Below are 20,571 nucleotides of genomic sequence, written 5' to 3'. Positions count from 1 at the left end.
TTCACTGTGCCTCACTCACACATCCCATGGTTAAAGCTGAAAAAACAAGCAATCCAGAAATATCACCAGGCACAGACAACAGCAGTAACAAAACAACAAAAGCTTTTTTTTTTTCCTAGTCAGAGAAGTAAGCATGCAGCAGCCTACTAGCACTCGAAACCTTTGGTCAATGATCAATCTACTAACCAACTAATATCACAGAAAACAACCATGATTTTTACCCTATTCCCACAAATTCAATGGACAGCCTAGACTTCTGTTTGAATGAGAATGGCCCCCATAGGTTTATATATTCGAGTACTTGGTCCTCAGTTGGTGGAACTCTTTGGGAAGAATTAGTCTGTGTGGCCTTGTTGGAGGAGGTGTGTCATTGGGGGCAGGCTTCTGAGGTTTCAAAAACCCAAGACATTCTCAGTTAACTATCTCTGCTTTACGGTTGTGTCTCTAGATGTGAGCACCATGCCTGACTGCCTGCTGTCGTGCTCCTTGTCATGGTAGTCCTAGCCCTCTGCAACTGTAAGCTGCAATAAGCTCTTTCGTCTATGTTGTCTTGGTTTTGGTGTCTTATCACAGCAACAGAAACATAACTAAGACAACCTGCAGCCTTGTCAACCCCTGCCAGGATGATATAAGAGATCATCAAGGAGGAAGCCACAACTTTCCTGCGCGAAGCTGGTAACAAGCTCTTACAATACCACAGCAGCTCTGAAACATCTCTGAATCTCCTAATGAAATAAGGTAATTGGGGCAGAAGCAGGGGGAGTTAACAACCTTAGCTCAAGGGATGGTCTCTAGCAAGGCCGCAACACTGATTAGAACTGGAATACTGGGGACCACTGTGTGATGCCGGGAGAGGAACTAAAGATTAATAAGTTCAGTCACTAAAATGATTTATTATGTGTGACCACATAATAAAACTCCTATATAAGCCCATAATTGTTGGGGTCCAAAGAGTTTCTAGGTTAGTGAAAAAAATGCTGAGAGGGAGGCACACCTACAAAGGGTCTGGGGATTGCCTGTAGAGGATCTAGGGGCTCCCCTACAGATGGCCTGGGGATCCCCTGCAGAGGGTCCAGAAGCTCAGCAACCCCTACCTGAACACACTGCCTGTACACCTCTTCTATCTGGTTGTTTCTGAATTTAATGTTTTATAACATTGAGTTATATTTAAGTGCAATATTTTTTGAGCCAGATGAGTCTATTACTAAACCTGAGATGGGGTATATACACCCAAACTCATAGTCAGCTGGGCAGAAGCCTGGGTATCTTAAGTGGGTACCATGTGGTGATAGTCACATGAGACTAAGCTCTTAAATGTGGAATGTCATGATAGCCTGCATAGTGTTAGAAGTGTAAATATATGTAGTATGATGCATGACAATCAAAACAATGGGTAAATAAAAGTAAAAAACTTTCTTTTAGAGTTTATGAAGACTGAAGGAAAGCTACAACATAGTCTGATGCATTCCACATGTATGAATGAGAAATGCATAAGGAGAAAGGTTTATATACTTAACTCAGGGTGATAAAATGGCAAACTGGAAAATTAAATAATATGATAAAATAACATATGGATAATATCATGCCTAGAATGTCCTTGAAAATCATGCAAGAAAAAAAAAACTACAGATGAATCAAACTAAAACTCTAGAACAAGTTTAAGAACCTACAAGAAAATGCTACAGTTTGAATTTTGAACAACCTTCAATGTATGACCTGGTCCTCAGCCAGCAACGCTGTCAGTTGTGGGACCTGTAAGAGGTGGGGCTTTAGCTATGCATGGTGGCATACCTTTAATCACAGCAACCAGAAGGCAGAGGCAGGGGATTTCTGTAAATTTGAGGTCAGCTTGGTCTATACAGTGGGAATGGATGGAACTCCAGTTCTCTTTTCTCACAGAAATACAACAACATGATGCTTTGTACATACCTGAATGCCTCCTATTGTATCTCTGCTCTTCTCCTTTGGCCTACTTCATACTCTAGGTAATCTAGGGGATGGGATGGGTGCAGAACGGGCGAAACGCTCATGTCTCCTTCAATTTCCTCAACTACAGGGCCAACCTAAATGGCAGAATTCATTCCTAAAGATACTAATAAGAATGCTAACTAGGGAGGCAAATAAGTGAAAGAAGCTAGAAGTGGTTAAGCCAAGTGTTTATCAACAGATGAACACTCACACAAAAACTGTCTATCTACAGAGTAGAATCTTATTCTGCAATAAAAAGGAAATTCGGACACATACCACCACATGGATGAACCTTAAAGACATAGTCTGTAAAACAAGACAGATACAAAACAGAAGTATTATGCAATTTTGGCTTACATGAGACACTAGGGGAAGTCAAAGTCAATAGAATTGTGACTGCTAAGGCTGGGAAGAGAAGAGAGGATAGGGGACGCAGAGCTAATGCTTCCTGAGTACAGAGTTGTGCTCTGGCTGAGGAATCTTGGAAATAGATTGTGATAAATGTTGTTGAAAAAGCAGAATGGATTTCACACCACTGGATAGTATACTTACAAGAGCTAAAATGGAAAGCATTATATGTGCTTCAAAACAGCAACAGTAGCCGGGTGGCGCACACCTTTAATCCCAGCACTCGGGAGGCAGAGGCAGGTGGATTTCTGAGTTCGAGGCCAGTCTGGTCTACAGAGTGAGTTCCAGGACAGCCAGGGCTACACAGAGAAACCNNGTCTCTAAAAAACAAAAAAAACAATACAAAGCAAAAAACCCAACCCCCCTCAAAACAATAACAGTGCTAATCCCCCGAAACTAAAGGAGGAAATGAAGAAGCCCATGCTTTGGGGAAGGGTAGGCCCTTTTCATTGACAAGATGCTTGATATCTGTCTAGTCAGTTTGAAGCTACATGTGATGTGGTAGTCAACATATGTTTCTAACTGTGATGGCTGATTTTCCTTACCAACTTGATTGGATTTATGGTCGCACTTCTGGGTGATGCTAGGGAACACAGTTCTAGGTGTGCCTGTGGTGGTGTGAAGCAGGGAAAGCTCATCCTGAATGTGGGCAGCATTATCCCATGGGCTGAGACCTTGCACTGAATACAAGAGAGCACATGACTGCCAGCATCTATGTTTGTCTCCTTCCTGGTTCTACATGCAATGTGGGCAGCTGCCTTGTACTGTAGCTGCTGTGACGTCCTGCCATGGTAGGCTTTACCCTTAAACTGAGCCAAACTAAACCTTTTCTTTGAGTTGCTTTGTCCTCTATTTTGTCGCAGCAACAGGAAAAGTAACGAAATTACCAGTGTCACCTTACTGAAGAGAGTCACTATGTTAGATGCATCCTAAATAGGCACGCGACCCATTCTTACCAAGAAATGTTGGCCTGTCTTCTGGGATCGCCTGCCAGCACCGCTCCATGAGGCCGATGATCTCCCTTGGACAGTACTCAATGATTTCCTCTACATTTGGCCTGTTCCCAGATTTTATGCAGACTACGAACTGCTCAGTACAGATGACATCTGCAAAGAGGGATGAACTTCAGTTGGGGCTCTCAGTTCCACTTTACTCTCAAGCAGGAAGATGCCAGGACCTGGATAATACTGCTCTTTTGTCTCTACCTAGGATATGATTTTTCCATGGCTGTCTCATTCCATAAAGTAACAGTCTTGTGGCAAGGAGTTGATGCAGACTACTACAGAAATGATAGGATGATGTTTTGAATTTGCAGAAGAGAAACAAAATTCAAAACAAAGCTACCTTTTCACAGAACAAACAAATGGGTAGTCATGGCATTCTCCCGAGTTCAATACAGAGGCAAATACAGGATGGTCTGAGCTTTAAGAAGCTCAGTTTAATGAGAGTGACTTGAAATATACATGCTAACTAATACTCTAGAAGTAACAATGATGGGTTCTGGTATAAACAATCATGATGAGAACAGTTAAAGTTGCTTATTGTGCCACTCAGTGCAGGTGGTAAGCAACCTGTACTGTGCTCATAAACTTGGCATCTTGTTTGGGGGATGCTACTTTGGAGGTGCTTGTGGTATAAATGCTGGGTCTAACAGGTCTGTCGATATCTTGGTCATGGTCAGAGACTAAGGTTTAAGAGACATCAGCTAAGAGATGGTGATCCCTGATCTACTGGTGTTAGTAATCACGAAGAAGTCACAGAAAGTAGTCCTTCCTTTCCACACTTAACCAAACTGAAGGATGACTTTTCCCCTGTACAAACAATGATTTAGTTACCTTTCCATTCCCAGTTGACTGAACAGTAGATAATGAAAAAGGCTCATTCACAAATAGAATCAAGGTATGGGGTGTATGCCTGGTAGTAAGTTCCTACTCTAGAAGAATAGTGGAGTTTTATAGCAACTCCCAAGCTAAGCTATACTATAAAGTAGTCTACTTACCCCATGAGTTTATTCTAAACTGGGATGACTAATTCAACAAAGGTCTCCTGAGTACCTAATATATTTCAGGCTCTCTCTTTCTCTCTCTCTCTCTCTCTCTCTCTCTCTCTCTCTCTCTCTCTGTGTATGTGTGTCTATATGTATGTGGTGTCTATGTGGGGTGTGTGTATCTGCTGGGTCTAACAGGTCTGTGAATATCTTGGTCATAGTCAGAGACTAAGGTTTAAGAGACATCAGCAAAGAGATGATGATCCCTTATAAATAGCAGTGAATAAATTAAATATGGGATTGGCCTTTATGATTCTACAGAAAGAAATTAAATAAACAATTATAGATTTTTAACAGAATTCACTAAAGGGCATTATTTCATGTTTAAAAATTATTATATTTAAAAAGTATAGTGTGGGGGGTGTCTGTATATATCAGAAAGTCAGAGAAAAGAGGAGAGAGAGAGGAGAAAGAGGGGGAGGAGAGAGAGAAAGGAGAGAGAGGAAGAAGAAGAGGAAGAAGAAGAAGAGGAGGAGGAGAAGGAAGAGGAGGAGATGGAGATACATCTATATGCCACAGTGTATGTATAGAAGTCAGAGGTCAACTTTCAGAAGTCAGTTCTCTCCTCCACATAAGTCCTGGAGTTTGGACTGAACTCAGGCCATCAGGGTCAGTGGTAAATGTCTTTACTCACTGAACCACCTCACTAACCCTCATTTAACAGTTTTGATTACTATAAAAATCCCATGACTATAATGTCTTACTCTCATAGGGCTCCTTTTTTGCAAATATTGCCCAAAGGACAATGCCAAAGCTGTACACGTCCGACTTCTCCGTGGGCTTTGCATTGATGTCATTCAGGTGTTCGGGTGCCATGTAGTAGAGGGTACCTCCATTGTTCTTCTTAGTGATGCTGCTCACTTCTTTCTGCTTGTTGTCTTTCTCCTTAGTCAGTTTGCTCCATGTCTTAAAGGAAGCCACACCAAGATCGGCTATCTGGAAAAGAAGAGGGGCCAATGGAAGTTATCATGAAGGCTACAAGTAAATTAAGCTGGATTTTCATGAAATCAAGACTGGGTCTTATCCAGTATATGTGTGGCACAATCAATTTTCCAGTGGCTGCATGGGGCCTATCTTGAATAGCTACCTTACAACACATTCTCGGAATATTTATGTAAAATACTGGCATATCAATTATTTTTTTTAAAGATTCTTTTAAACATTTATGTATTTCGGGAGGGGGGGAGTACATATGCCAAGATGTGTGTGTGAATCAGAGGACAACTTGTAGAAGTCCTTTCTTTTCATTCGCCAGGTGGGTCCTGGAATTGAACTCAGGTCTTCAGGCTCAGCAGCTGAGCGATCTTGCTGGGGCCTTGACATCTCAATTCTTAGCAATAAGACTGGGGCAAGACAACAAAATGGTGTTTGTACTAATTTCTCATTTACTTTGCATTTTTTTTTTTTTTTGTTTTTGTTTCTGGGGAAGATAGAGACTGGTTACCACACCTTTCATTTGCCCAATGGCATCCAGAGGACCATGGCTGTTTTTCCAAGCATCCAAAAGCCACCCCGAGGGTGAGATGGTTGCTGCTACTTGTTTTGAGTTGGCAGTTTGAACCTAAGAGAAGACAGGATGGAGAGAAAGAAATGGAAACACACATAAAGGCAGAGAAAGATAACCAAGTCAGACACAGCAAAGAAGAAAGTGGCAAGGGAAAATGGCAGAGCAGGACAGTTATGGGAAAATCCAAGGAGATGGTCCTCTTCTGTCTCTAAGAAGCATTTAGGGAGGAGCTGGCTAGAGCATGTGCTTACCTGAAATTCACAGATTTTAACCCAGGTCACAAAGGCTAAGTTCTTAATTGAAAGAATGAACAGAACTGAAAGGGTAAAAGGCACTGGGATTAATCACTCTGAGACATGAACGGTGTCTGATGTGGGTCCTGGTTTTCCTCAGTGCTACATGTTCTCAGGTTCTTTTTGTTTCTTGTTGGTATAGTTCTGTGGAAGAAACCCAGAACTCCGACCTAAGCTATCTAGTCCCCATTTAGGTCTCCAGCTTGGATTCTAGCTACCAAGACTAATTATATGTGTTGTTGCTTCCTCAGTTAAATGTAGCCCCTGAATAGGCAAAAGATGGGTGTCCTTTTCCCTATTATCTTTGCTATAACAAAAAGAATTTTCAAAAGGAAATTGACTTTTTAAATGAAAATTGATATAAACAGGATGTCAAAGCAGAAGTCTTTGTCTTGGAGTGCTGGGTCTGAGCCTAGGACCTCAGATGTGTGAGCCTGGTATTCCCTGCTGAACCATACCTCCAGCTCCACAAAGTGGAGGATTCTGAGGCCAAAATGGTTGATTTACTGCTGCTTTTAAGCCATTTCTGAATTCTAAGAATGTTCTCCATACACTTCCATATTCCCTTTATCTCCAGGGTGGAGAAGTCTTAGTCACAGATTCCCAGGGAAAAATGATGAGCAGATAGCCCATTGCAGAGTGAAGACAGCAACCCCTGACTGCTTCCATTTCCAAGTCTAATCAGAATGAAACAAAACCCAGGAACCAGGGATGAGATATTTTTTCATCACTGTGTCCTTAGTCTTCTCTTGATCTAGTCAAGCCTGCACCTTTCATACCATGTCAGCCTTGCAAGCAGTGGCAAGCTGCTGAATGCTGTGTTCATCATGATCAGGAATGGATTTCCAGTGGAAAATTAAACTACAATTATTCAGCCTTCTCAAAGTATACAGATATACTGTATACTTTATGGATTACCTTAATGTGAAAGTCACGATCAACGAGGATATTCTCAGGCTTCAGGTCCTTGTGTATCACACCTTTGTCATGTAAGTAGCACATGCCTTCTATGGCCTCCACGATTATCCTTCCTTTCAATGAAAGTGGGACATCTATCTGGAATAACATATTAAGTCTATGAAGTGGAGAGGCAATCTAACAGGCAAGAACAACTACTCCACCCATGAGGGTGGGATGAGAGCCCAAGGTTAGTGTTATCAGGTTCCTCCCACCATGTGGTCCATAGCACTGCTGCCCCTGGGAAACAAGCTCCTTTCAAGAAAGACTTTTACCCCAGGGCCTATAGGATAGCCAAATACTAATGCTGTATTTTGTTTAGTGCAAACAATAAAAATAAATTCTGTGCCAATCTATATGCATATAAAAATACTGGAAGAAGAAGAAGCCATGAACTTGAGAGAAAGTAATTAAGGGGATGTTGGGGGTTACATGGGAGGTGCTGGAGGGAGGAAAGGGAAGGAGAAAATGGTGAACTATATCCCACCTTTCCCACTTAAAAAATAAATAAATCATTTATAATAGAATAACCTGGGACTCCTTCATTCTATTGCATTATTATGTAATAAAAGCTCATGTTTGAAAAATCTTGAAACCAAACTCCTTGCAAACAATGACATTTATTATTATTGTTACCATTATTTTTACTATTACTTCTAGTTCTCCTACTACTCCAAATATTGCCTCTGTATATCTAAGATGATGTTTAGAACATTTGAATGAATAGCAAACCCACAAACATTTCCATAGCATACTGTTGTGATATGACATAGGTATTTACATAAGAATAACATCAGGGAAATGGGAATGTGAAATGATACAAGGAGACATAGAGTTCAAGGAAGGATGTTTACAGTGCCAACAAGCACATAAGTATCTCTGCCACATGCATGATACCATGCAGGTTCCATTAGGGTTTATGTGGTGACCTGGCAGCAGCAGACATTTTAGATCTTTGTAGAATCTCAGGTCACTCTTAAAGTTATACTCTAATTATATCAACCTCAATGTCATCATTTAAGAGAGGTATGTTTCTGTTTTAGAAGTATTTCAGTTTTTCTTAATACTAAAACTAGCTTACAGACAGAATGATTCTTAAAAACCTATAGGTGTCTGTTACTGGGTTACAGGCTAAAAGATCAAGGGGATGGAGCTTGGATTCCCGAGGCATACGGAACCATAGTCTTCACACCACATCTATCCATGCTATAATGGAACCACAGCATCAGCAGCTTGACTTCCACAATAGAAAAGATAGCAGAGGGCTGGATCTGGTGGCACACACTTCTAGTCCCAGATACCAAGGAGGCTGAGGCAAAAGGATCTAAAAGTTTGAGAGCAGCATTGTTATTGCCCTTGTTTGCAAAAATTAGTTGATTAATTAAAAATAGCGGCAGAGACTGTTCCTGTCTTCATCAGTATACTTTCAGGAAAGCTTTGTTAGCAGGTATCATTGTCCCCCACCCAACCTCTTCCTGTTTCTCTTGGGTCCTTGACTTTTCTTGTCCCTATCTTGTGAAGCTTATCATTGGCTGACCCCACAGAAAGGCTTTCATCACAGATGACTTATCTCTGGATCAAAATGCCTACTTCTGTCACATGGCTGATCTTACCTCGTTTGGGGGAAGAGAACCATCTGGTAAAACCTCAGTGCCACGTGTATCATATTTTATCCTTCCCACCATGTTCATGTTTCTGAGGGATCTGTTGATTTGGCAGTTATAAGGTATGGGGAGATGGAGGGAGGGGAAATATTTGGGACAAAGGCAGAAATGCTGCTGCCCCTTACATGCAATCTGTGCTCTGTCCACAGTTGGTGACTGGCAGTTCTACAAACTGGCATCCCCTAATTCCTTCCTATATGTCGTTCTCTGTGCCTGGAGTGTTTACTCCTTAGTTATCTGCTTCACCTTGTCTTTCTGCGGGAAACCGTTCCCACCTAGCTCAGGTTGGGGTGGGCACCTTGCCTGTGTTTCACAGCAGGTGACTGTATGCCTATCAGACACCATCCATCACATCATATGCTCCAGTTGCTTCTTCTGCCTCGTGTACTTGCCTGTGTTGTATCAGCTATGGGCTCCTGAAGAACTAGCATAAGATACAGACTCTAACAGGTAAAGAAACTTTTTAAAAAAATTATCTAGCTTTGATAAATTCATCTCTTCCCTGATTTTACATTTTATATTGCTGTGGTTTATATTCTAGATTTAACCTATAGCAACTTCTTAAATGGTTTAAAAGTACAATTGCTAATATCCCACTTTCTCTTATAGTCAACAACAGTGCACACACTTTTGTTCATTACCACCTGTCATTTACAGCATAGACATTTTCATCAATCAACTTAAATTTGTTATCATTTACACATATATCTATCAGACCATGTGGGGGCAAATACCTTTAATCCAAGCCTGGTCTATATATGAGTTGCAGAAAAGCCAGAGTTATATAGCAGAGAGAGACCCTGTCTCAATAATAATAAAAGCTTCAACAAACAAACAAACAAATGTATGAACAAAAGTAAGGACAGAAAGAAAGCCAGAAAGCAAGTAAGCAAGCAAGGAAGTCCAAACCATAAAAACAAAATTCCCAACCAGAAAGCTACAATCTAAGCCGCCAGAGCAGTTAGTACCTGATACATTAGCACAGACTGCCTTACAGTGCCACCTACCTGGGTCTTTAGCACGTGCATCAGGTTGCCCTTCTCCATGTACTCCATCACCAGCGAATAGTTCCCTTCTTCTATGATGATGCCCAGTAGCTTCACCACTCGACTGTGTCTCAGTCTATGCATCATCTTCCCCTCTTCCAAGAGAACCTCATTGTACCTGTGGCCAGGAAAGGAGCTAGGCTGAGCAGGGCAGGGCAAACCCTTCTACCCAGGTGTCTAAGAAGCTCCAGTGTCCCTGCAGTGTGTGCACCATTTGCAGACATTTGTCACAATGAGGTCTTTTCTGATCTCCTCCAGGCAGACAGGTCCTAGAAGGCAGAGAGGCTTCTCCTCATCTAAACTCTTCCCTCCTGAACTCCCTCAGGAACTAGAAGTCAGGCAGTTACAACATGCAAATCAATTAATAAAAAGTGCAGCATTGATCTGGCTTGATGGAGACTGAGCTGGAAAACACAATAAAAAAAAAAAAAAGGCAGCCCTCTCAAACTAGCCTGAGGAGAAGAGAAGCTCTCCACCTTTTACAGGGTTGCTGTTTGTTTGTTTGTTTTTTTCTGAGACAGAATTGGCCTTTTTTTGTACTTCAGGTTTAGGTGTTTGCACCCATGGCTGCTTTCTTCTCATTGCCTCCCTTATTACCCAGCTTTCTGTCTTCAGTGATGTCTTCCTCATACATTTCTCAAGCATTAATATCTTTTATTTTTATTTTTTTTAATTGGGTATTTATTTCATTTACATTTCCAATGCTATCCCAAAAGTCCCCCACACGCTCCCCCACCCACCCACTCCCACTTCTTGGCCCTTTTGTTCCCCTGTCATTAATATCTTTTTAATTAACCCCAAAGTCCTCATCCAAAATAGTAGTAAGAGTTATGGTCACCCTTGAGCTAGCCAGTGTGTCAAGTCTCCCTGCAGGTCAGCCTCATTCAAACCTCTGTGTTTAGCCACACAGATGGAGATAACTACTTTCTGCAGTCAGCTAGCAAAGAGCTAGCCCATTTCTGCCCCCAACTCACTCAGTGCGGTTGGGCCCCGTGTATACTTTTTTCAGGATGACAAATCCATGGCTTCTGTGGTAACACAAGGACACCTTCCCGAAGCCTCCACTGTCCAGGTCTGCCTTCTCCAGCAGGTCACTGGAGGCCATCTTAATATTGTCCAAGGACATGTCTGGTTGCATTTTGATTGCTCAGAATCTCCAACACACCACTTTTGGTTCTTGCTTAGTGCTGTGTCCTATAAAGCAATCAGAGAGGATATCTCAGGGCAAAAAGACTGTGATTTAAACAAACAAACAAACAAAAAAACAAAAAATACTACATGTTGCCAGGGATAGTGGCGCATGCCTGGAATCCCATTACCTAGGAGGCTGAGTCAGGAGGATTGAAGGTCTGAGGCTAGTTTGTACTCCACAGTGAGTTCTAGACCAGCTAGAAAATACAGTGAGTCTTGTCTCAGAACCCCCACCCCCCACCTCCCAAAGTACCACATATATGGAGTGCCTTTGTTTTTCTTGAGGAGAAGTATAATCTGTGACATGAGCTGTTCAGTTAAGAGTTATGGAAGACTGTGATTTATATTCCAGGGGATGCTTCATGTCTGGCATCATGGAACACTAGAAAAAAATCGAAAACATTTTATCAGGAAGCTACATGTGTTAGATAACATGAATTGATATTCCACTGAAATTCATAGTTTAGTTCAGTGGGAAGGAAAAATTCTAGGAACAAAAAGTAGACTTGGTAATGGACAAGGGGTAATGACTTTTAAGGTAGCAACTTTACTAGTGTGACCCTAGGTTAGGGGTGGAGGTGGTCTGCAACACAAGAGGATTTGAGTGAGACTTTCTTCATCACCTGGACCTCCTCAGGATACTACTTCTCAGTGGAAAAATGGACTGGAAAAAATAAGAAGCAGTCACTACCAATGAATATATGTGTCTAGGACTAGGAATGAGGTAAAATAAGATTCTCTGTTAATTTATAACCTGAGCCATCTTCAAATAAACTTGGGCTTTGTCTTTAGAGGATCCTGGATGTTCTCTTTAGGGCAGGATTCCCCAAACTAAGAATGTTTATGTAGAAAGAGGTCATAGTCTGATGATATTCTTAGATTATAATGTTAAGCACATTAGACATAAGTTTCCTTCCCCAAAGAATAATAACAAAATAAAACATTCCTTATGAGCTAGACTCTCTCTATATATATAATAAACAGCAGTAACATGCACTGGGTAGGAACATCAGGTAATTAGTCTGTTGAATAATATTGGGAAACATATATGTCTTAAGTAATTAGTAAAGGTAGGGACTGGAAGAATATAAAAACAATAATGCTGAACAGGAAGATGGGAAAGGATGATGACTCATGGGATCTGCCTATCTCTACTGAGTGACATTCAGTGTTCCTCAGGATGAGGACTTGAAGAAGAGTGCCCTAGTGGGTAGGTATGGAGCAGCCTCAGTGCCACAGGATGAATGCCACAGCTTTGCTGAGTTCAACATCTTCTTGGTCACCCACACATACGAGGTTACTCACTATAAACAGTGCCCATTCAACACAAGCCAAGTTCATTCCATCTCTGAATGCTGTGAAAAGAAGGTAGAAAACTCCAAAGGATGGAAGGTTAAATACAAGGAAAGAGTAGTTTATGGGTTATAGTACACTTTAGTGAGTACCTAAAAGATGAAGTGATGACCAAAGAGAAAATCCAGGAGACCTAAGAAGTACACAAAAAACATCTCTGAGGTGATGTCTTTAAAAGGCATCAAACTATGATAGTCATCACTCATGAAGTAAAGGCTCTTCCTGAAGGCTCTGTCATCTCCAAGGAAACACTCCGTGCACAGTGGAAGACATGGCCACCGTATGCTTCACTCTGGGAGAAAACCTAAGACATTTAATAGTATCAAGAAGTACAGAGGCACCACTATTTATCAGGCCTGGTTCTGGGAATCCTCTAACTCTGTGTTAAAGGTATTGGATAGTTTAGGTGGGAAGTTTTCTGTCATTAGGAACTTACAGGTCTACAAGTTGCAGATACTTTATCTTGAGTTATTCAAGGAATAGACAATAACTCACAAGCATAGGGTGCCTATAATCTTGTCTAGTGGCCTGTGGCAGAATGCTTGGGTAAGTGAATCTCCTACACTGTACAGAGTCTTCCTAAAGGACACCAGGATAACAGCACAACTGGTATCTGATGGACACATCAAATGATCTTTTCCATGTTTCAGGCACTGCCTAGCAAGATGAATAGTAGTGGGGTAGGGGCAAAGAGAGGAGACAGCTCAGATGGAGGAGTGAAGGCTGAAGAGGGAGGAAGGCACTGGAAGCGTGCTAGCAGGAACCAGTAAGGCAGTGCAGAACAAAGATCTTCTTCCTGAGGTATGAACTCTTAACTCAGTTGCCTCGTGACTTTAAGGAACTTACTTAAGCCTCCATTTCCTCATCTGTGAAAGGAAATAACAGCCCATCTTGGGACTGGCAAGGAATTTTATGAGAAAATAACACATGAAAATACATTTGCCTGCTTCATGGCTGTGGCTACATTTAGCTCTGTTGTTTATGCTTATAAACACCAGGTCTCTAGAACGCACTGTGTCACTGGGCCTGTGTACACAGGTGTATTTCCACATTACAAAAAACAAAACAAAAAACAAACCACTTCTAAGATGATGCATATTTAAAAGGGGTATAACTACAATGATCATTTCCCCTTGAAGTAAAGGCTGTCCCTGAGGGCTCTGCCATCCCCAAGGAAACAAAGTGCAAAACAGCCCCAGAGTGCTACTTGCTTATATGTTGAATTAGCACTTATACACTGAATTGAGACTACCCAGCAAGTCCCCACTGACAGTCTATGAGACCGAGAATGGACTAGTGTGGAAACAGACGGTGTTAACATTAATAAGTGTTCCAGGCCTGATTCCTCCTTTCCTGTAGATGTTTTGGGGCATGAGAAACTGCCCAGTCTTCCTCATCTCACGATATATCCCTCTCTATCCAGCCACATTCTTTTAAACCCTAGTCAGTAAGGTTTCCTGTCTGCCAAGTGTCCAAGTACTCTCATTTCCTGGGGGAATCCATCTTAAGTCTTCCTGTTATGAGATGTTTACTGAGCCTGTACATCTCTCCTCATATGGTTATTTCAAAATTGTTTCTAATGAACTGTACAGAGGCAAAACAAAACAAAACAAAGCAAGCAACAACCATAACAACAACAACCAAAACCAACCTGTTTGGCCACTATTCTCAGTGCCTAGCAGAACCAATCACATGGCAAATAACTGTTAAGAGGTAAAAGAATTTTTTAAAAGAGGAACTATTTAGTTGTTAAATAATAAAGGATATAGCTTGACAGATTATAAAGTATAAAATTGATTATATGGCAATTCAATAAAAAACAAACAACATAGAGAAAGACACCAAAATATTCACCACCATCTTATTTACATTGTAGGACAAATTTTTCCTTTCTTTATACTTTTGTTAAGTCAGTGTCTTGTGTGTGCCTAGGCTGGCTTGAGATCTGTGATCCTCTTGCATCAGTTTATGGAGTTTTGGGATTACAGCTGTAGTTCACCATTCCTGGCTCTTTACATTTTTAAAATTACATTTCCTATAATAAACACAAATTACATTCATAACAAAATTATGTTTTGAAGGAATTACACCTTAACTCCACAGCTATGTATTCTGAGGAATCAAACCTAGGACCCTGACAAAGTTATGCACAGTGATGTCCCTAGTAATGTTACAGAGTAATAAAGGCATGTATAACAATTTGTATGTACAGAAGAGGTGTTATAATTCACTCATGCTCTGAGATACAGTTAACAGTTCTAAAAATGATGCAAGATGAGTATGTTTTATGGGTGTGAATGGTATACTCCTTAATCCCAGCATTTGAGGCAGACAGAGGCAGGCGATCTCATTTGAGTTCAAGTTTACTTAGTAGTTCCAGTGCAGTCAGGGCTACACAATGAGTCCCTGTCTTATGGAGGAAAAAAAGCAAACAGAAAAGTGTGGGTGGTGATGGAAGAGAGATGACTTAGTAGTTAAGAGTGCTTGCTGCTTTTGCAGATGACCTGGGTTTGATTCCCAGCACCCATGTGACAGTTCACAACCATGTGAACTCTACTTCCCAGGGATCCGAGCTTTATCAAGAACACATGTGGTATACTTATATACAAGTAGGCAAAACACTCATATGCAAAAAAAAAAAAAAAAGTTTAAGAAACACACAAAAAATGTTCACAGAAAATACAATACAACCATGTCCAGAAATATGCCAATTTAAGTGTATGATTTCAACTTTATGAATTCTTCCTGGTTATTTCTCCTACTTGGCCAGGCCTCCTGAATCTTGCAGCCATGGCTTGGCTCTCTAGAGCCTCCAGTGGTGTAGATCTAGGGAAAGTCTTCACTATACTTTGAGAGCTTAGCTCCAGACCTAAGTAAGTTCTTCCAGTCTTGTGCTTTATGAGTTTGAGCTGGTCTTAGCACAAATCCTCTCTTGATAGATTTTCAATTATTTCTTTTGTGTTTTTATTCCCCCCACCCCTTGGATGATTCAAGTTTATGCTACTATTTTCTAGCAATGCTGGAGAGAGAACCCAGGGCCCCACACATACCAGTCATGTACTCTACTGGTAATGCCCATTCAGTCTATTAGCAGTGTATTTTGAGAGAGCCATGTGGGCAGTTTATTGAGGTAGACCCAAGGATTGCAAAAACACTGAATGTAAGGTAGGAAGCCAGGTAATCAAACACCATTTTAAAGACGTAACTAAGTCATATTTACCTGTTATAGTAAGTGATAACTAACTTTAACTAATGCCATGTCTCAATGGAATTTGCTAATGTTTTGAGATAAATGATTATTAAGTCAGAAACACAGGAAAGTTCATTTTTTCCACTGAAATGAATCAGAAATTTCAAAATGAACACTGGCAAAATAAGTCTACATTATACTTACATATAATACTGTTTAAGTTCAAGCTTTCTTAGTGAGTTCCAGACTAGTCAGGGCTATATAGTGAGACCTTGTCTCAGAAAAAAAAGTTTGTGTACCTGTGTGTACATATCCCTTTTAATGACTGAACTCCTTTTAAAACCCAACTAAATTTCACTTAAATTTTCAATGACTGTCATGTATAATAAGAGCAGAAGGACAAAGAATGTCAACTGCTAGCTGTGCCCTACTTCCTCCTTAACAGAATTCTGATTTTACTTAGGTAAGTGACATATCAGTGGCTTTATGCCTCCAAGGTTCTTTAATTAAAACAGCCTGTGCTTTTTTCACAAAAAGGGCATCGAACAAGGAATCAAACCACCAACAAAAGACAAAGGTGGAATAAAATTTAACAAAGCATGATCAAATACATCATAGCCTGTGAATTAATTTATCAAGACTATTTTCAATTTATAAATAAAGAAATTACAAGTTGAGGTTAAAAGATTCACCTGAATTGAATGAATTCAAACCTTACCCCTTCTCTCAGGCTTCCACTCTCAGTTCTTTAATACATGCTATTTTTTTTTCTAGAAAGGCAACTAATAATTTTCTTTTGAAAACCCCCAATGCAAAGACGAAACTGTTGCCAGGCATAGTGTGCCATGGTATTCCAGGCATAGCGACACATGCCTGCTATCCGGACACCAGGAAGACAGAGGCAAGTGGATCTCTGGGAATTCAAGGCCAGCCTGGCCTTCTACATAGCTAGCTTCAGGATAGCAAAGGCTACACAAAGAGACCCTGTCTCAAAGACAATAAACAAACAAACATATAAAATCATATGGACTTACCCAGATTAAAGAATATTCTACATTTTAAAAACACGGGGATGTACAGACTAAATTTTAAAAACTTAGGAAAACTATGTTTAAAAAACAAATATTATATCCATGTTTATATAGTAAGACACATCTGCCAGAATAATATCCTACCAATGTGTGGGAAACTATATATTTGATTCAAATTCCAGATCTTACTGGAGATATTAAGGAGACATTAACTAAGATGTAATAGTACTGTGCCCAGTTTGTAAGTTTTTACCTTGGGCATATATCTTATTACAATCCTGAAAGCTTAACATTATGTGTAAGGCTCAAAGTAGCAAAGAATGAGAAAAATGGAAATTAAAGTTAAGAATTGTTACTACTGTTTTTGTCAGTCATACAAACAAAACATCCCAAATTTCATTTTCAATAAGACTAGTATATTTCTACATACAATACAGCTGTGATAGTTCACCTTTCTAACAAGCCTTAGTAGTATCTTTCCAGTGGCTACAGAATTACATGATTAAGTCATTACATCCCAAAGTTCACTCTACCACCGAGTCTTCATGTGTTAAGAAAGAATACTTTCTTAAAGGTCTTTTGTGGAATTTCTTGATTAAAACAACTTTAACTCTTTGCACAAAGTAAAAGAGCAAGGAAATCAAATGATCTGCAAGACACAAAGAATGAATCACCCTGGACTGCACCATCCATCCTCAGGAGGCTCTGTCCAACGCTTAGGTGAGGAGGATGTGGCTTATCTTTTTCACAACTCAGAGAAGGTCTGCAGCAACCCATAAATGCAAATGCTACTGAGGACCAGAGAAGCCTTGGATGTTTGACACTGGTCTCTCGCTGAGGTCGTAGATCACTCCTGATTTGTCAGCTCACCTCAAAAATAACGATGAAAGCTACTGATTGCTCTGCCACCTGCTGTCCCAAGACAACAGGAATTGACCCTTTTAAAGAGCTGGTAGGTCCAGGGTTGAAAGGTTACATTTAGATAGTCTTGTTAGGGCACTAACGCTTCAAGAAGCTGTCATCCCTACCAAAATAATCGTTCCATAGTCACTCTGTAACCATGGCTACGGCGCACCTTCTGTCGCGACTTGAGCTAAAACTACCTCAAGAAGGGTCCAACCTCCCGCTAGATGACAGCAAGTCCCGCGCTTTTCGATTTCCGGGTACGTTTGAAGTCCCGCCCGCCACCAGGCTTCCGGAAACAACGAGCCCCGCCCTCCGGTCCACGCGCAGAAATCGCGCGGCCTCCGCCCCTTCCGGGAAACCAGCTTCTGAGGAAACTAGCGGCGGCGCCCCTGGCCCCGACCCCCGCGCTGACTTACCTCAGAGGCCTTCCCGCGCCCAAGTACCCCGGCCTAGGTGAGGAAGGACGGGCGGTGGACGTCAGGAGCGGCGCCTCGCCGTGGCTGCCCGGCCCGGACCGCCCTGGGCCCTGACGAGGACCGGTCGGAGCTCGGTGCTGAAGTGGCGCCCAGCCACTCGCAGGTCCCCCACAGCCTGCCGCGTCCAGCTCGCACCTCCGCGGGTCCGCGCCGCCGCTGCTCTCCCGGGAGGTGAGCGGCACCGACACCCGCGCTCCCGAGGCCGTTCCGGGGGCCGCTGGTCCTCCTCTAAGGACTACTGGGGTGGTGCTAGGCTGCGGCCGCCCCTGTCTCCGCCTCTGCTCACGCCCCGGGGCTGTGTACACGGGCGAGCGCCAGCCTCCCAGCTGGGCTTTGAGCTCTACTGAGCATGCCAGGTTTGCAGCACGACGCTCCCGGAGGCCGGCGGGCGGAAGGAGTGGCACTTTTGCCTTGCTTTCTGAGCTAGTTCTGAGAGAGCCCTTTAAAAAAGAAAAAATACGGCGGTCATAGCTGCACTATGTCAGGGCGGAGACCGCTTGGCCCGCTAGATAGCGCTGTGTGCGACAGTGGCCTTTGCAAGCTTTGTGGGTTCAGAGGTGACGCGGTGACAGAGCCACTGGCAAATTATCGTTCTTCCGTCACAGCAGCCTGTCGAGGAAGAAACGTGATTAAATTGTAGCCCTCGAAAATGGTAATTGAAACCCCAAGCAGAAACTGTGTTGCTGCAGGTGTCATTAAGAAGAAAGTTGCACGATAGTCCAGCGATCCCGTATTGTCAAAAGATAAATATGTCAAGACAGAGAGAGGGTCACAGAAGACACGATAAGAGTCTTATTAAACCATACACACGATCACTTTAAGAAAATTCACAGCCATTTTACCAGATACCTGACCATACAAATAAGCATTTAAAAGATGCTCAATGTCATAGGACATTAGGGGAACTCAACTTTGATGTAAAGTACACATAAAATGCCCCCAAATCCCAAACATTCACAGATGTTAACGAAAACGTACAATAACTGAAAATCACATACATTCCTGCAACGAATGCAAAACCTTTATGGTTACTGTATGATTTAGCAGTTTCACATACAGGTATGTACCCAAATGAACATACATCTAGTGTATAAACACATGTACTTAAGTTGGGTTTTTTGTTTGTTTGGAGTTCTTTCGGGGTGGGATTGGGTGTGTGTGTGTAAAATTTCACATACGGGGAGGCCAGGAGCCCACCTCCAGTTAGCTCCTTCTTACAATGCATCTTTTTCTTTTCCATACAAGGTATTACTTTTACCTTTTGCTTGTGGAATGGACTAAGCTGTCTGGCCAGGCAAGAGGCACGAGGGGTGTCTCCATGGCCAGTTTTGTTTGTTTCTGTACGAGTGCTGGGATTGAACTCAGATCCATATGTTGCCATGGAAAGCACTTTGCTGAAGGACCATGAGCTATCTTCTCCAGGTCCCTGTACATTGTTTTTCCTTAAGTTTTTTTTGTTTGTTTTATTTATGAGTGTGTATATAATAGAGTGCAGATTCTCCTAGAGGCCACAGAAAGGTATCAGGTCCCCTGAAGTTAGAGCTACAGGTGAGCTGTCTAGTGTGAGTCTGGGAACCAAACTGGGGGTCATCTGTAAGAGCAGTATGTGCTTTTAACAGCTGACTCACATTTCCAGCCCCTGTATCTGAAAAATTTAAAGGTTCATTTGATATGTCTGAGTGCTTTGATTGCACGTTTGTGCACCACTTGCATGCCTGGCGTCCATGGAGGTCAGAAAAGGGCATGGGATCTCTTGGAATTGGAGTTATGGATAGTTGTGAGTCACCATATGGGTGCCGAGACCCGGGTCCTCTGCAAGAACAACTACTGAGCCATCTCTCCCATTACTGTAGTTAACTTTCGCAGCAGCTTTTCATAATTGCCAAAACTTGAAAGCAAATAATTTACATTTCAATAGCTCTAGTAAATCTATCACAATGGACTACTACCTAGCACTAAAATCAATTATAGAATTAAAAAAAAAGAATTTGGTGTGTTCTTGGGTTTTCTAAGAAAAAAAATCAATCTTAAAAAACTAAGTTACAGTGTATGACTTCAAAGATGACGTCCTCAGTGAGAGAAAGTTATGAAAGGTCAGTGGTTGCCACGAATTTGCAGAGAAGCGGGGTATATAAGCAAAGCATAGGGGACTTTTTTTTTCCAACCTGAAACTGTTGGATCTGATTATAGTCCCATGGATACCTGTCATGGCATGTCCCGTCTGGGTGTTCTAGAGAGGCAGAACTAGAAAGATAGAAAGGAAGATAGAAAGATAGTAGATTTTGGGGGGAGGAACTGGACTGGGAAATTTATAGAGACTGAAAACTTTTGTATGGATCTGTAAACTGAAGACCTGTGTTGCTGGTCATTCTTAAACTTGAGACCTCAGGATAGGGAAGCTAATAATGTCCCTTTACAGTGTATTGTTAGTTTTTATTGCTGTTAACATCTTACTAGGCTTAATGTAAATTACAAGTTAACGAGAGAGAGAGAGAGAGAGAGAGAGAGAGAGAGAGAGAGAGAGAGAGAGAGAG

General features: G+C 41.7%; 2 protein-coding genes across 3 annotated transcripts in view; one reads left to right on the top strand and one right to left on the bottom strand.

Moving 5' to 3' along the window:
• The window catches only part of Ripk1 (receptor interacting serine/threonine kinase 1), a 33,741-nt gene extending 15,430 nt beyond the window's left edge, over positions 1-18,311 (bottom strand). Inside the window, exons 1-6 of one of the 2 annotated variants that reach the window (XM_021180251.1) lie at positions 17,978-18,311; positions 10,865-11,084; positions 9,852-10,008; positions 7,142-7,279; positions 5,128-5,359; positions 3,333-3,482 (exon numbers count right to left, since the gene is read on the bottom strand). In XM_021180251.1, the coding sequence (XP_021035910.1) occupies positions 3,333-3,482; positions 5,128-5,359; positions 7,142-7,279; positions 9,852-10,008; positions 10,865-11,028 (841 nt within the window). In that variant the 5' untranslated portion in view covers positions 11,029-11,084; positions 17,978-18,311. Of the gene's footprint in view, positions 1-3,332; positions 3,483-5,127; positions 5,360-7,141; positions 7,280-9,851; positions 10,009-10,864; positions 11,085-11,334; positions 14,893-17,977 lie in introns of those variants that run through there. The other variant, XM_029468644.1, reaches the window with a different exon arrangement.
• Positions 17,890-20,571, top strand: part of LOC110307947 (serpin B6) — an 83,762-nt gene continuing 81,080 nt past the window's right edge. The window contains exon 1 of the mRNA XM_021180254.1: positions 17,890-18,014. The gene's annotated coding sequence lies outside the window, so the exon portion shown is untranslated. The remainder of the gene's footprint in view (positions 18,015-20,571) is intronic.

This window comes from Mus caroli, chromosome 13 (genome assembly GCF_900094665.2).
Source record: "Mus caroli chromosome 13, CAROLI_EIJ_v1.1, whole genome shotgun sequence".
Lineage (NCBI taxonomy): Eukaryota > Metazoa > Chordata > Mammalia > Rodentia > Muridae > Mus > Mus caroli.
Note: the sequence above shows the minus strand (reverse complement) of the source record. Positions and strands in the feature narration are given on the sequence as shown.